The 15,737-nt window shown below is 57.5% G+C and overlaps 1 protein-coding gene across 5 annotated transcripts; it reads left to right on the top strand.

Annotated features, from left to right (window-relative positions):
* Positions 1-748: 748 nt before the first annotated feature.
* On the top strand, positions 749-15,387 carry CUL7 (cullin 7). 5 transcript variants are annotated; one of them, XM_068960618.1, is made up of 25 exons: positions 749-1,471; positions 1,903-2,054; positions 2,188-2,685; positions 3,393-3,534; positions 3,628-3,824; positions 4,063-4,291; positions 5,058-5,295; positions 5,388-5,493; positions 6,995-7,222; positions 7,496-7,586; positions 7,691-7,862; positions 8,041-8,146; positions 8,451-8,546; positions 8,683-8,858; positions 8,967-9,100; positions 9,417-9,599; positions 9,899-10,005; positions 10,094-10,276; positions 11,504-11,664; positions 11,828-12,044; positions 12,156-12,444; positions 13,143-13,288; positions 13,410-13,536; positions 13,625-13,830; positions 14,157-15,387. In XM_068960618.1, exons 1-25 carry the CDS (start codon positions 892-894, stop codon positions 14,478-14,480), a joined length of 5,088 nt encoding a protein of 1,695 aa, XP_068816719.1. In that variant the 5' UTR covers positions 749-891; the 3' UTR covers positions 14,481-15,387. The 5 variants fall into 5 exon arrangements, with proteins under 5 accessions (XP_068816719.1, XP_068816720.1, XP_068816721.1 ...); XM_068960619.1 differs by having other exon boundaries at positions 11,828-12,087; positions 12,214-12,444; XM_068960620.1 differs by having other exon boundaries at positions 11,828-12,087; positions 12,214-12,444; positions 13,613-13,830.
* The last annotated feature ends 350 nt before the right edge of the window (positions 15,388-15,737 follow it).

Genomic DNA, 15,737 nt, shown 5'->3' with positions numbered 1-15,737 from the left:
AGGCCTCGCGCTGGGACCCCCATCGGCTTCTGAGGTGGCCCGAGCCCCGCCGCGGCCCCCCGCCCCGAGCCCGGGTTTTCTTCCGCCCACTCACCCCCAGCCCCCCACCCCCCGGTCTTCGAGTCCCCTATCCCGCTGCGCCTTGGGATTCTGGTTTCTTTGGCCTAGCCCCCTCCCCCACCCCGTACCTTGCCGCCCGCCCCTGCCTTCTTCGGCCTTCCATCCTGGTCCCCCCAAACCGCGCGCCCCTCACCCACCAGGTCTCCTGTGCACAGTTTGGGTCCTCACGTCGCCCCCACCGACCCTGATGCTCCAGTGGCTCCAGCCTTGGATGCCTTCAGCCCACCAGCCCCTCCTCCCAGCCCGTCGGGCCCTGTGCCCTCGCTCCTTCACCAGAGCTCGGCGTCTCTTGTTCCTACAGACTCTCCCGTGCTTCAGCCATTAGAGCTACTACCACCCCTTTGCATACACACTCTGTTCTCGATCCTCAACACCCCAAAAACACACATCCCTCTGGGCATCACATACCCCCTTCCCAGGTCCGCTGCCGCCTGTCCAGGGCCCTGGGATTCATTTTAATTCCAAGGCTTCCCTGCCTCCACTGTCCCCTCCCCACTGCTCCAAAGGAGCTCCCTCCATGCTGCACGCTGGGCCTTGGACTCGCCTTTTAGCCCGCCAATTTTGAGTTCTTTGAGAACAAACTCCCCGGTATTCCTCTGCTTAGGCCTGGCCCCACCCAGCCTAGAGCAGGCAACTTCTGAACCCTGCTTCACCCCACCCAGCCTGACAGCTGTTGCCACATTTGCTGTCCCAACTCCTGGATGTCTTTGATTTTCTGACTTCTCACTCTGGCTTGCCTGTTCTCTTTCCCTTGTATTGCCAGGTGCCAAGATGGTGGGGGAACTCCGTTACAGGGAATTCAGAGTGCCCCTGGGGCCTGGCTTGCACGCTTATCCGGACGAGCTGATCCGCCAGCGAGTGGGCCATGATGGACATCCTGAGTACCAGATCCGCTGGCTCATCCTCCGGCGTGGGGATGACGGGGAAGGGGGCTCCAACCACGTGGATTGCAAGGCTGAGCACATCCTGCTATGGATGTCCAATGACGAAATCTATGCCAACTGCCACAAGATGCTGGGCGAAGATGGGCAGGTCATCGGGCCCTCCCAGGAGACAGCAGGGGAGGCTGGAGCGCTGGACAAATCCGTGCTGGGGGAGATGGAAACCGACGTGAAGTCTCTGATTCAGAGGGCGCTTCGGCAGCTGGAGGAATGTGTGGGCACCATTCCTCCCGCTCCTCTGCTCCACACTGTCCACGTGCTCAGTGCCTACGCCAGTATTGAGCCCCTCACCGGGGTCTTCAAAGACCCAAGGGTCCTGGACCTGCTCATGCACATGCTTAGCAGTCCCGATTATCAGATTCGCTGGAGTGCGGGCCGGATGATTCAAGCCCTGGCCTCCCATGATGCTGGTGAGGGGCAGCGTGGGAAGGAAAAGGGAGCTGGAGAGGGGCTGGGTCAGCTTAACATCTCACAAGGCCCTATGATAGGCGCCTCTGATCTCAGCAGCATGTAAATGATTCTGTGACCCTTCTCTTCACATTGGAGAGAGGGAGGTGGGAAGGTGAGTGTGGGCATCTCTGCAGAAAGGGAAGACTGAATCTTCAGAAACCTCCTATTAACTGTTTTCCTAGGCAGAGGAGGAGTTTAGACTTAAATTTTTGCAGATGAGGCAATAATAAGGTAGAATAATATAGTAAGCTTTGGCTTTTGGAGCAAATCAGCAAATTATGTTATTCTGCTGTGTGTCAGCAAAAGGCGTGAACTAAGAGTAGAGGGTCCACAAGAGGGGTCTGGGAAGGATGAGGTTAGGAGCTGTTACTGATTGGAATGTGGGTTCCAGGGACCCGGACCCAGATCCTTTTCTCACTAAGCCAGCAAGAGGCCATTGAGAAACACCTGGATTTTGACAGCCGCTGTGCTCTGCTGGCACTGTTTGCACAGGCCACGCTCTCTGAACACCCGATGTCTTTTGAGGGCATTCAGCTGCCACAGGTATTCTGTGGGGAGTGTTGGGAGGGAGCTGTGGACAAAACCTGAGGGCCAGGCCTTTGCACCTGCCCTCAGAGGACAGTGTGGAGAGAAAGCTGGAACAAGGTCAGTGTAGACCAAAGTTTGTGTCCTGCAGGTCCCAGGAAGGCTGCTCTTCTCCCTGGTGAAGCGCTATTTGCATGTCACCTTCCTCCTGGATCAGTTGAATGACACTGCTGCAGAAGCAGGAGCCCCGAACTCCACTCCTGAGGAGCTGAGTGGGGAGAGGGGTCGCCTGGAGCTGGAGTTTAGCATGGCCATGGGCACGCTGATCTCAGAGCTGGTGCAGGCCATGCGCTGGGACCAGGCCTGGAGCAGACAGGGGCCCTCGGGACAGCCCTCCGGTTCCATCTTCCAGCCCCAGCCGGTGGATGAGGGCCCAGGGCTCCCACCTGCCCAGGCCTTGCCTTCCCGCAGGAGGTCAAGGAGGTTTCGACCTCGCTCTGAGTTTGCCAGTGGCAATACCTATGCCTTGTATGTGCGGGATGCGCTGCAGCCGGGCATGCGAGTACGGATGCTGGATGACTACGAGGAGATCAGCGCGGGCGATGAGGGCGAGTTCCGGCAGAGCAACAATGGCGTGCCCCCTGTGCAGGTGAGCCGGGCCACCGCTGGGGGTCTGTCTGCGTGGGGCATCGCTGGGGCTTCATGCTTCATGCTGGTGCTACTCAAAGTGAAAACCCTCAGTAAGCTTGGGAGGGTAAAGAGGGGTTAGCGATTGAGAGAGGAGCCATTTGGAGGGCTGAGAAAATATGTCTGTAGAAGACTCTGAGGTCAGGGAGGCTCACTCCCACGAAGAACCTGGTAACAATGAGACCGTTCCAAAGGTCAAGTTCAGCAAGACAGTGTGGTTAAGGCCAGGAGGAAGTATAAGGGCATAAGCCACCAAGAATAGGGACTTCCCTGGTGGTCAGTGATTAAGACTCCATGTTCCCAGTGCAGGGGCCCCCAATTCGATCCCTGGTCTGGGAATTAAATCCCACGCTCTGCAACTAAGATCCCGCATGCTCCAATGAAGATCGAAGATCTCACGTACCAAAACTAAGAACCAGGGCAGCCAAATAAATAAATACTAAAAAAAAAAAGCCACCAAGGGTAGGAGACAAGAAAGATGTTTCTGTTTAGAGAGGGCGTCCTTTACGTGCTCACGTGGCTTTCATGTGTTCTGCTCTTTGGAGGTTTCTCCAGACCTGGCCAGGTGGTCACCCTGAGGGCTGTGTGTCCACATTCATCATCAGGTCATAGCCAGTTACTAAGTAAGGTCTTGGCCCCTTCCCTCTCTGTTTTTCCCATTTCCCCCAGGTGCTGTGGGAGTCAACAGGCCGCACCTATTGGGTGCACTGGCACATGCTGGAGATTCTGGGCTTTGAGGAAGACATTGAGAACATGGTTGAGGCTGCTGATGAGTACCAGGGGGCAGCGGTCAGTGCAGCCGTGGGTACAGGTGAGCCCAGAGAGGAAGCTGGGGTCAGCTCGGAGCAGTGGTCCGGCGGGGTCGGGCAGTGACATCTCTGCACCCTGTGGCCCATTTCCACAGCCCTGCCGTCCTGGCACTGGAAGCCCATGACCGAGCTCTATGCTGTGCCCTACGTGTTGCCTGAGGACGAGGACGCTGAGGAGAGTGAACATCTGACCCAGGCCGAGTGGTGGGAGCTCCTCTTCTTCATCAAGAAGCTGGATGGCCCCGACCATCAGGAGGTTCTCCAGATCCTTCAGGAGAACCTGGACGGGGAGGTAGAGCCGGACTGTGTTAGGGGGTGTGGAAGGCTCAGGATGGGAAGCAGAGGCCGACAGCGTAAGGGGCTGCAGGGGAGGGCTCTAGGATGTTTGGGATTGGCTACCTGTTTGGGAGGAGCCGCCTGCCACGAGAGGTTTGGGGTGGAGAAGGCGCATGCAGAGAACCCTTCCCCTGGCAAGCGCCTCTGTGGGCGGGTAGAGCCATCTGCAGTGAGAGCGTCTCCCCCGATGGCAGGTTCTGGATGACGAGGTCCTGGCTGAACTGGGCGTGCCCACGGAGTTGGCCCAAGACCTGCTGCTGGCTCTGCCACAGCGACTCGATGACAGCGCCCTCAGGGACCTGCTCAACTGCCGCGTCTACAGGAAGTACGGGCCCGAGGCCCTGGCAGGGCAGCCGGCCCACCCGTCCCTGTTGGAAGCCCAGGCCCAGCCTCAGGAATCAGCTGATGCAGCCAGAGTGGAAGGTGGGGTGCCACACGGACAGCAGCTCTGCGTAGTGGCCTCTCCAAGGGTGTTAGGCCAGGAGAGACATCTGTGCTGGGTTTTGTGCAATCCTGTCTTGAGACCGATGGCACTTTAGGAAGTCTGAAATGTTGAGATTAGCAGTGAATGGAGAAGCAGATGTTGTGCTCCCTCCAAAGAATGAAGGAGGATGTAAGATGAGAATGTTGTGGCAATTCCCTGGTGGTCCAGTGGTTAAGACTTGGCACTTCCACTACAGTGGCCTGGGTTTAATCCCTGGTCTGGGAACTAAGATCCTGCAAGGTGAGAGGCACAGCCAAACAGAACAAACATTGCAAGAGATTTGACGCCCTGAAAGCCCTCACGTTGAATTTTTTCTGCTGGAGGGAAAAACAGATTATTGCATGCTTCTGGAAAATGTTCTTCTGCTTTATTTTGGAGGGGGACCCTCACCTCGCAACCTTTGAGATCTTAGATCCCCGTCCAGAGACCAAACCCAGCCCTCTACAGTGGAAGCACAGAGCTAGACTGCTAGGGAAGTCCCTCCCTTGCTATTTTAAGAAAACAAAATAAAAAGTTTGTCATGAAGCTGTCTTACAAGTACATTAAGAGCTCTGAGATACCCAGAATCTAACTTTTAGGGGGAACAAAAAAATCAAAAACATTTTTAGGAGAAGAGAGGAAACGAGAGTTACGAATGTGTCTCTCCTTTTCCGACCCTTCTGTCACTAACAGTGGCCAATTATTGTGACTTCCCCTCTCCTGTAGCAAAAGAAGCTCCAACTCAGGGCTCCAACTCACCGCTGCAGCGTCTGGCAGAGGGTTTCGGTCCAGCTGGGAAAATCTTCCTGGATCTGGAGGGAGCGTTCTGCTCAGAGGGGCCCCGGCAGGGAGAGGCCAAGCCCCTCCTTCTGCAGCTGCAGCGGCAGCCCCAGCCCTTCCTTGTGCTCATGCGGAGCCTCGACACTCCTGCTGCCAACAAGCCCCTGCACCTGGCCATTCTGAGGTGACGGGGTGCAGTGGGGTGGGGCGGGGCAGAGGGGTCTCTGAGCCTGACTGCGCATCTCTCTCCTCCCGCCCTGCCCCCACACTCCCCAGAATCCTGATGCAGCTGGTGGATTTCCCTGAGGCACTGCTGCTCCCCTGGCATGAAGCCATGGACGCCTGCATGGCCTGCCTGCGGTCCCCAAACACTGACCGAGAGGTACCCCTACCCCGCCCTGGGGAGATGCTGAGGGGGGAGGAGGCCAGGCAGCTTCTGGCAAGGCAGACACCCGCCCCCCCTGGGTGGGGCTCAGAAGGGCACCGTGGAGCCTTTGTGCTCTTGCTTTGGGTTTTGTGTTTGAAACTGAATTATATATGTATTTTAAAAAGGTCATATTGTTTACAGAGTTCACAAATAAGAGCAGTGTAACAAGGTATAAACTGCAAATTCTCCCACCTGAGTCCCCTGTTTTCCCAATGCCCCCCACTGTGCCTCTTTTGGGTAACCACTTGTATTCATTTATGTATCTTTCCTGTTTCCTTAGATAAACAAGCCCAGAAGTGATCTTACTTGCCATCTCTTTTTGTTACATAAAAGGTTATATTTATGTTACATTAAGAGCCTCAGTGGAGACTTCCTCAGGTGGTGCTTCCCCTAGAAGGGGCACTGGTCGGATCTCTGGTTAGGGAACTAAGATCCCCTATGCTGGGGCATGGCCAAAAAAAAAAAAAGATAAAAATGAGTGCCCCCAAAACTCCAACAAAGAATAGCCTCAGTGGCTCCTGTTTGGCTGAGGCTGTGGAGGAACGGGGAGTGAGGGAGGCAGGGGGGGACCATCACAGCCGCCTGCCCTGGAGCGCTCCTGGGTACTGAAGGCTGGGGAAGAGGCCAGAGAACTAGAGTCGTGGCGGCAGTGCATGTTTGCAACACACCCCTTTGGCTGCTCCCCAGGTTTTAGCGCTGTGGTGGGCTTACTTACACACATCTGCTCCCTCTTGGCCCCCTCCTTGCCCTCAGGTCTCTCTCCTTGGAGCCTGAGCATCTCAAAACCCAGCCCCACAGCTGGTTCTTGGGACAGCTGGGCCTGAGAAGAAACAACCAGAGATGCCCCCGGCACCTGTTGCCAGCGTAGTCAGTGGTCCACAACCCCAGGTCCAGGGCACCTCTTGGCTTTCCCATTGCAGTTTGTTTGGTTCTCCAACTTCACCAAGCCCTCACACCTCCCCATCCCTGTCTCTCTCTCTTTTTTAATGCTGAGTTTTCAAGCTGCTTATTTTCTTTTTATTAATTTGTGTATTACTTATGACCACACTGGGTCTTTGTTGCTGCGCATGGGCTCTCTCTAGTTGTGCCAAGCGAGAGCTGCTTTTCATTGTGGTGCATGGGGTTCTCATTGCGGTGACTTCTCTTGTTGTGCAACACAAGCTCTAGGTGCGTGCACTTCGGTAGTTGCAGCTCACGGGTTCTAGAGCTTGGCCTCAGTAGTTGTGGCACATGGGCTTAGCTGTCCTGAGGCATGGGGGATCTTCCCGGACCAGGGGTTGAACCTGTGTCCCCTGCGTTGGCAGGTGGATTCTTTGGGAAGCCCCATCCCTATCTCTTCACTTCCTCACTCTGTGTTCACTGCAGTAGCCCCGGCACATAGTAGGTGTGTAGTCAGCACTGTTGAAGACGCCTTGTGGTCCATCCCCTTTATTCACCGCCCCCACGCCCATCCCAGGTGCTCCAGGAGCTGATCCTCTTCCTGCACCGCCTGGCCTCCGTGAGCAGGGACTATGCCGTGGTGCTCAATCAGCTGGGAGCCCGGGATGCCATCTCCAAGGCCCTAGAAAAGCACCTGGGAAAGCTGGAGCTGGCTCAGGAGCTGCGGGACATGGTGTTCAAGTGCGAGAAGCACGCCCACCTCTACCGGAAGCTCACCACCAACATCCTGGGAGGCTGTATCCAGGTCAGGGGGAAGGTCAGGGGGCGCTGGTGGGCTCATAGCTGGGTGAGAGTGTGAAACCCTAGCGGTGGCAGAGGAAAGGGTGTGTGTTCCTGAAGTTGGAAGGCAGGTGAGGCTAGTGAACCTGAGGGGCATTGGTTCTCGGCCTCTCTTGGCTCGCTAACCCTGCTCTGCCAGTGGCATGGAAGTGGTCCCAGAGCTGCTGGTTTTTCCTCCACCCGTGTCTCCATGTCCCTGCCCCCTCCGCGCCCTTTTCTCTCCATGTCCTGGCTGCAGATGGTGCTGGGCCAGATCGAAGACCACAGACGAACCCACCGCCCCATCAACATCCCCTTCTTCGATGTGTTCCTCAGATACCTGTGCCAGGGTTCGTGCGTGTACCCTCACCACCCCGACTCTCCACACCTCCAAGTGTTTTCCCTCCCTGCATCTGCCAGGCTGTGACCACCACTCCTTCCCGCGTGCCCGCAGGCTCCAGCATGGAGGTGAAGGAGGACAAGTGCTGGGAGAAGGTGGAGGTGTCGTCCAACCCACACCGGGCCAGCAAGCTGACGGACCGCAACCCCAAGACCTACTGGGAGTCCAACGGCAGCGCCGGCTCCCACCGTATCACCCTGCACATGCAGCAGGGCACCCTCATCAGGTAGCGCGCCCCGGGCCTGCGCCTGACACACACCCTCGCCTTCTCGCGACTTCCCTGCTGTTGGTCTTGGGGAGGGCCCCCGTCCCCCTGAACGTGACCAGAAGGTCCCCTTGGCCGTGTCTGCGGGGACCCGACTGGATCTGGCGCTGACTGGTCCCTCTGCCCTCGCCCCTCCCAGGCAGCTGGCTCTGCTGGTGGCTAGCGAGGACTTGAGCTACATGCCGGCCAGGGTGGTGGTGTTCGGGGGCGACAGCGCCACCTCCCTTAACACGGAACTCAACTCGGTAGGGCCCCTTGTGCCGTTTGGCCACCCCTCATGGAATCCACCCTCCTGCCCAGATCCCTAAAGGCCCGTGTTCTTCCATCTTGAGCCCCATAGAAGGTGAAGTCCGTCCGTGTGCCCCTGTGATGGCATCAGGCCCCAAGCAGTGAGGATAGCATTGGGACCCTCTCCGTCAGGACCCCATGCACCCCAGGGCTGGGGGAAGGAGGGACAGCAGGGCACAGAAGCAGACTAGGGTACCTTCAGCACTCCCATCCACACACCGGGCGGTGACCGTGCTCTCTGCTTGGCCCCCACCCCACCAGGTGAATGTGATGCCCTCCGCCAGCCGGGTGGTCCTCCTGGAGAACCTGAGCTGCGTCTGGCCCGTCATCCAGATCCGCATAAAGCGCTGCCAGCAGGTGGGGCTGGGGGACACGGGGTGGGGGGCGTGGGCCCCTCGCTCTGCACCCTGTGACTTGCAGTTCTTGGACTAGCACTCCAGCCCATCCTGAGGAGTGTGTGGGGCTGGTGGAAACGGGCCTGTGTGCGTTGCAGGGCGGCATTGACACGCGCATTCGGGGGTTGGAGGTCCTGGGGCCCAAGCCCACGTTCTGGCCGGTGTTCCGGGAGCAGCTGAGCCGCCACACTCGCCTCTTCTACATGGTCCGGGCACAGGCTTGGAGCCAGGACATTGCGGAGGACCGCAGGGGGCTCCTGCACCTGAGCTCCAGGTGTGCAAGCACGTGTGCGCCTGTGTGCCTGAGGGGTAGCCTGCAGTTTCAGCCTGGCAGACTTGGGCTTGCAGCCCCCAACACCTTCCCACCCCCTCCCCTCCCCAGACTCAACGGGGCCCTACGCCACGAGCAGAACTTTGCCAGTCACTTCCTCCCTGACGAAGAGGCCGCCCAGGCACTGGGCAAGACCTGCTGGGAGGCCTTGGTCAGCCCCCTGGTGCAGAACATCACCTGCCCTGGTAACCGCCCCTGCCCTGGCCCATTCACCATCCCAATGCTCAGTCCCACTCTCCAGTCCCTGCTTGCTCTTCCCTGGGTGACGCCTTTGGCCCATTTGGCACCTGCACTCATTCAGCCTCCCCAAGCCCCCGGCTTCTCACAGCCCAGGGGCGCCTCCTTTCCATGTGTCAGCTGACCCCACGCAGTCAGGAGGGGCCTTGCTCCCTCCCCTCCTGTGGCAGTCCACTGCTCTCCTCTGCACACCCATCCAGGCCAGCCTCCCCGGCAGCCTCTGCACACTCGCCCTGCCTTAGCTTGTTCTTCCCCCGCCTCCAGATGAAGAAGGCGTCAGTCCCCTGGGCTGGCTGTTGGACCAGTACCTGGAGTGTCGGGAGGCTGCCCACAACCCGCAGAGCCGTGCAGCAGCATTCTCCTCCCGGGTGCGCCGCCTCACCCACCTGCTGGTGCACGTGGAGCCCTGTGAAGCGCCCCCCGCGGTGGTGGCCTCGCCTCGGCCCAGTGAGTGCTGGGAGCTGGCTGGGGGGGCATCTCCTTCCTCACTGTCCCCTCCCTGCAGGCGGCTACGCCTCGGCCCAGTGAGTGCCGGGAGCTGGCTGGGGGGCGTCTCCTTCCTCACTGTCCCCTCCCTGCATGCTCAGCCTGCTGCTCACCTCCTGGTTTGTGTCACCCCCACCGGGGAGCATCATTTTGGTGGGCAGCATGTCCAGAAAGACCCCCTGGGCTCAGCCCTGGATGGGGGACCCAAGAGCTGAGGGGCTGCCCCTACCCTTCCTCTGCCCCTCCCGCTGTGTCCACAGAGGGCAGAAGCAGAAGCCACGACTGGAGCTCCCTGGCCACCCGGGGGCTTCCCAGCAGCATCATGAGAAACCTGACCCGCTGCTGGCGGGCGGTGGTGGAGCAGCAGGTGGGCCGGCCAGCCAGCCGGGCGGGCGTGCGGGGCTGTTCCCCCGGCGTGCTGGGTTGCCTTCACGCTGCCAACTCCCACCCTCCAGGTCCACAGCTTTCTGACCTCACGCTGGCGGGACGATGACTTTGTGCCCCGCTACTGCGAACACTTTAGTAATCTGCAGAAGGCGAGCTCCGAGCTGTTTGGGCCACGGGCAGCCTTTTTGCTGGCGCTGCAGAATGGCTGTGCTGGTGCCCTGCTGAAGCTGCCTTTCCTCAGAGCTGCCCACGTAAGCCTCCTGTGTCCCCTGCCCTGGGACCTCTCTCCTCAAACTCTCTCTTCCCCTCCTCAGACTTGCCCACCCCCTACATTCCCACTCAGCAAGAAGCATGTATTGCTATAGACCATGTTATCAAAAATCTAAAAAAAAAGGGAATTCCCTGGTGGCCCAGTGGTTAGGACCCTGTACTTTCACTGCTGTGGGCCCAAATTCAATCCCTGGGGCAAGGAACTAAGATCACACACACACACACACACACACACATACACACAGACACACACACACACAGACACACACACACACACACACACACACACACACAGATAAAAGTAAAAAATGACCTGCTTTGTGCCATTCTAATGTATCTTTGCATACCTTCTTCTACTTGCATGCTTGATTTCACGTAGTTTTACCCACAAGTAGCTAAATGCTTTATCCTGTTTTCTTTTGACCCTTACATTAAAAGTCATTTTCATGTTGCTATTTGTCCTCAAATTTTTGCATAGAGCCCATCAAATGGATGTACTGTAATTTCCTCCACCGTTCCTATTATTCCAAGTGCTTAACCCACTCCAGTATTACTGCCTGCCGAATCCCATGGACAGGGGAACCTAGTGGGCTACAGTCCATGGGGTCACAAAGACTTGGGACATGACTGACCAACTAACACTTTTAACACTTAATATGTGTCAGGCACTGTGATAAGAGCTGAAGATAGATGAAGACCCTTCCCTCCAAGTTCACAAATCAGAAAATTTATGTGACTCACTTTATCTCAGTGGCCTTGTGTGCTTGTCTCCTTGTGTGAAATTATCATTGTTGGATTTTAGACATGCTAAATGTGAAAATCATGTTTATCATTGTTAGTATTTTTTTTAATGTTATTTTACTGAATTTATTCGGGGGTGTCATCTTAGTTGTGGCACACGGGACAAACCCGGGCCCCCAGCATCAGTAGCATAGAGTCTTAACCATTGGACCATCAGGGAAGTCCCACTATTGTTAATGTACACAGTTCTTAATGATTTTAGGAATTTTATAAATTGTTGTTTATAATTGTTGACCAGTTGATAAAGCTGCTGGCCATTCATATTTCCTTCCTCAGACGCTCCTCCTCCCTGTGCTCCCACTCACCAGCTTCATTCTCTCCTTCAGTTTCTGACTACGATCATACCACCCTGAACTCACCCGATCTCACCTCCTTCACAGTTTTCCTGTGCTCTCCCCACTGCCCAGGTGAGCGAGCAGTTTGCCCGACACATCGACCAGCGGATCCAGGGCAGCCGGATTGGTGGGGCCCGGGGAATGGAGATGCTGGCCCAACTGCAACGATGCCTGGAAACCGTCCTCGTCTTCTCTGGTCTGGAGATAGCCACCACTTTCGAGCATTACTACCAGTGAGTGTGGACCGAGGAAGTGGGAGGTGGGAGGGGGCAGGATGATGGGCAAGGCAAGCCCTCGGGGTCTGGGGGGCTGGGGTCTGGGTAGGCTGGAGTCTTGGAGTGGGAGGCCCTGCCAGGCAGCCTCACCAAGGCTCAGCCTGGGCTGTGCACGCTGCAGGCACTACATGGCGGACCGTCTCCTGGGCGTGGGCTCGAGTTGGCTGGAGGGGGCTGTGCTGGAGCAGATTGGCCCCTGCTTCCCCAACCGCCTCCCCCAGGAGATGTTGCGGAGCCTGAGCACCTCCGAGGAGCTGCAACGCCAGTTCCATGTATACCAGCTCCAGCGGCTTGATCAGGAACTCCTGAAGCTGGAGGACACAGAGAAGAAGATACAGGTGGGAGCCGGGGAGGGAACTAAACTAGCAAGAAGAGAGGAAGGCAGAGAGAGGCTTGGGACAGACCCGAGGAGCCGGCTGGCTTAGGGGCACCGTGTGTTCCATCTTCAGGTGAGCCGTGACGCCAGCGCCAGTGTCAGGGGCCGTGAGAGAGGGACCGGGGAGGAAGCTGAGCTGGAAGCTGGGGCTGTGGCGGCAGCAGCCGGCGTGGCAGGGGAGGAGGAGGAGGACGAGAGCGAGGATCTCTACTATGAAGGGGCGATGCCAGAAGTGTCTGTGCTCGTCCTGTCACCGCGCTGCTGGCCCACCGCCGCCATCTGCCACACGCTCAACCCCAGAACCTGCCTGCCTGCCTACCTGAGGGGCACCTTGAACCGATACTCCAACTTCTACAACAAGCGTGAGCAGCTGGGCTGAGGGAACTGGGGACCTGGGAAGAGGATGGGATGCTGGGAAAGAACCTGGGCTTGGCGGTGGCCCCTGGGCCTGGCAGCCTGTAGATTTGAGAAGAAAAGACTGGAACTTAGGTTTGGAGTAGGGGTGGGGTGAAAGGGCACCAGATCCCGGGACTGTTGCTGTTTCTATTCTTCAAATAATGACCTGGGACTCCCTTTATGGTGGGGAGAATGGAGGCAGGAAGCACCTGAGGTCCACAGAAGGTGGTGGGTGTCTGGCTCCTGGTCAGTCATCGTAACCTCAGCTCCCCACTGGAGGCTGATCCTAGGCAGTGAAAAGGAGGCGGGTGATACTGAGACCTTGCCCTCAGGGAGCTTCTCCACCAGTTTCAAGACACTGTTTCCAGTTTGATGAAAGCCCCAGTCCTTTCTCACTTCGTGACTTTGTCTCCCTTAAAAAAATGGAGAACCCCTCGGAGGCACTGATCACAGGCTGCCTGGCACAGGGGGTGGGGCTCCCAGATACCTGAGGCTGACTCAGGAGGCAGACTCAAGGAAGGCCAAGCTCTGGAAGCTCAGACCAAGAGCCAGTGTCCAGACACACTGGACCCCAGGCTCTGCAGAGGTTAGTGAGGACAAAACTCCAGCAATGGCACGTCCTCGCCAGCCCCCCGACTCCTGCCACCTCCCTGACCCTCCTCAGGTCAGAGCTACCCTGCCCTGGAGCGGGCCCCGCAAAGGCGACTGCAGTGGACATGGCTGGGCCGGGCGGAGCTGCAGTTCGGGGACCAGACACTGCACGTGTCCACCGTGCAGATGTGGCTGCTGCTGCATTTCAACGAGCTGAAGGTGGCCCAGCAACCCCGCGCCTCCCTGCTCTCGCGACCTGTCCATCCTCTTTCTTCTCTCCACCCTCTCTCTTCCCTGCCCCCACCCTGGGAGGCCCTGATGCTTCCCTCTTCTTCCCAAGGCTGTCTCTGTGGAGAGTCTGCTGGCGCACTCGGGGCTCCCTCCAGATGTGCTGAATCAGGCAATTGGGCCTCTGACTTCGTCAAGGGGCCCCCTGGACCTTGATGAGACAAAGGACACCCCAGCAGGTCTGTACTTAGGACACTGGGGCCTGTGTCCTCAGCCAGGGCCAGTGTCCTCGGGGGACCCCTGCCAAGTGACCAGCACTTATTTCAGGGTTGCTCAAGATTCGAGACGGCAGTGAGGAACCCAGGCCTCGGAGGGGCAACGTGTGGCTCATCCCAGCTCAGACATACCTGAAAGCTGAAGATGAAGAGGGCCGGAACTTGGAGAAGAGACGGAACCTTCTCAACTGCCTCATCGTCCGAATCCTCAAAGCCCATGGGGATGAGGGGCTGCACATTGACCAGCTTGTCTGCCTGGTAGGCAGCGGTGGGTGGTGGGTGAGGGGGCTTTGCCAGTTGCAGGGCAGTCTCCAGGAGGTGGGGGCCCTGTGGGGTGGGGGGCAGTCTCCAGGAGGAGGTGGGGGCCCTGTGGGGTGGGGGGCAGTCTCCAGGAGGTGGGGGCCCTGTGGGGTGGGGGCAGTCTCCAGGAGGAGGTGGATCCCCATGCGAAGTCTTGGGCTAACTGTGGACCCTCTAGGTGAGTGAGAAGTGAGGTTGGGCCTCGCTGTCCTTGGACTGGGGGCTAGAGGTGGGGTAAGCTGGGCGTCCCTGACCTCTCTTTCCCCTTTGGCCCACCACACCAGGTGCTGGAGGCTTGGCAGAAGGGCCCGTGTCCTCCCAGGGGCCTGGTCAGCAGCCTTGGCAGGGGGTCCACCTGCGGCAGTGCTGACGTTCTCTCCTGCATCCTGCACCTGCTGGGCAAGGGCACGGTGAGACGCCAGGATGACCGGCCCCAGATGCTGTCTTATGCGGTTCCCATGACTGTCATGGAGCCTCACACTGAGTCCCTGAACCCAGGCTCCTTGGGCCCCAACCCACCCCTCACCTTCCACACCCTGCAGATCCGCTCCCGGGGCGTGCCCTATGCCTCCTGCACAAGCACCCAGAGCTTCTCTACCTTCCGGTAGCCCTGGAGACAGGGTCAGGGTTAGGTAGGGCCGGGGCTTTCCACAGAATAAAATGCAGGAGTTTGATTACTTGGCCTGTGTGGTAACTGCCAGGGATCTGCCAAGGGTGGGGACTTTCCTGGCTGAAAGGAGACAGGAGCCCTCAGCTCCGAGGCTGAATCACGCCATGCCAGGGTCCTTTGGGTGAGGATGGCAGGCTGTGTGTGACTGAGCACCCTCCTCTCAGCTGGGGGAATTAAGTGGACTCCAGGGGTGGGCCTTCTTGGAGGGTATGTGGTTAGAAAAGCTTTCACCTGGCAGGCTGGAGAGTCAAGCCCATCTTGCCACGAGCTGGATGGCTTGCAACTTCAGATCATCAAGCAGGGATCTATTTTCCTTGCTTGTGGAATTGATTGGACACTGTGCCTTCTGGAGCTAAGGCTGACAGGGAAGGTGAGATAAAGGACCCTTGTGGCCACTGCAGGCCCCCAGGACCATGTTCCACCTGGAAGCTCTAGGATCTGGGTTAGAAGGAACTGCAGCTCCCACGGCTCTTCCTTGCTCCTGTGCACTCCCGCACACCAGTAGCCTTCCCTGCCCATGGGACTGTCTCTGCAGGGCAAACATTCCCAGGCTGTGACTTTTGCTTCCCTGATCCTTATAACCCTAGAGCTGGTTTGCACACCAACGACCACATAATGATCCCGTTTATAGTCATGTCCCCCAGTCGGCCAGTCCAGAGACAGAATGTGGTTTAGTGGTTGCCTATAGTTGGGGGGATTGGGAAAAACTGAGGAGTAACTGCTACAAGGTATGGCATTTCTTTTGGGGGTGTTGAAAATGTTAAAAAATTGTGATGGTCAATTCTGTCAATGTATTAAAAATCACTGAACTGTTCACACTTTAAATGGGTAAAGTATATGCTACGTGAATTGTATCTCAACAAAGCTGTTAATAAAAACCAAAACCAACCAAACCGACCCAAACTGGAGCTCAGAGCTTTCCTACATCTCCTCCGCCTCCTCCTTAAGGGGGAAAGTAGCAGTTTGAAAGTTTGGGGGCCAATACAGCCTTGTGGTGGACATATATCAGTTTTCAACCAGTCTTCACCTGAACCCGCTTCTCATGCCTGGAAACACTCTACCACAAACCTAGGAAGAAGGTAGAGCTCACCTCCCACCATGTGAAACACCAGACACTTGCTTTCCCAGCATCCCCCTTGCAGGCAGGTGACTAGAGGCCTCAACTAGGAACATCTCGGTCTAGAGCAGAGGGAAG

Source organism: Capricornis sumatraensis, chromosome 22 (genome assembly GCF_032405125.1).
Source record: "Capricornis sumatraensis isolate serow.1 chromosome 22, serow.2, whole genome shotgun sequence".
NCBI lineage: Eukaryota > Metazoa > Chordata > Mammalia > Artiodactyla > Bovidae > Capricornis > Capricornis sumatraensis.
The sequence above is the reverse complement of the archived record's forward strand: the minus strand, read 5'-3'. Positions and strand labels throughout refer to the sequence as shown.

Coding starts and splice junctions, on each gene's coding strand:
- CUL7 (XM_068960617.1), top strand. CDS start 892: ATGGTGGGGGAACTCCGTTACAGGGAATTCAGAGTGCCCCTGGGGCCT. Junction 4,292..5,057: donor TGATGCAGCCAGAGTGGAAG/GTGGGGTGCCAC, acceptor CCTCTCCTGTAG/CAAAAGAAGCTCCAACTCAG. Junction 9,101..9,416: donor GCAGAACATCACCTGCCCTG/GTAACCGCCCCT, acceptor CCCCGCCTCCAG/ATGAAGAAGGCGTCAGTCCC.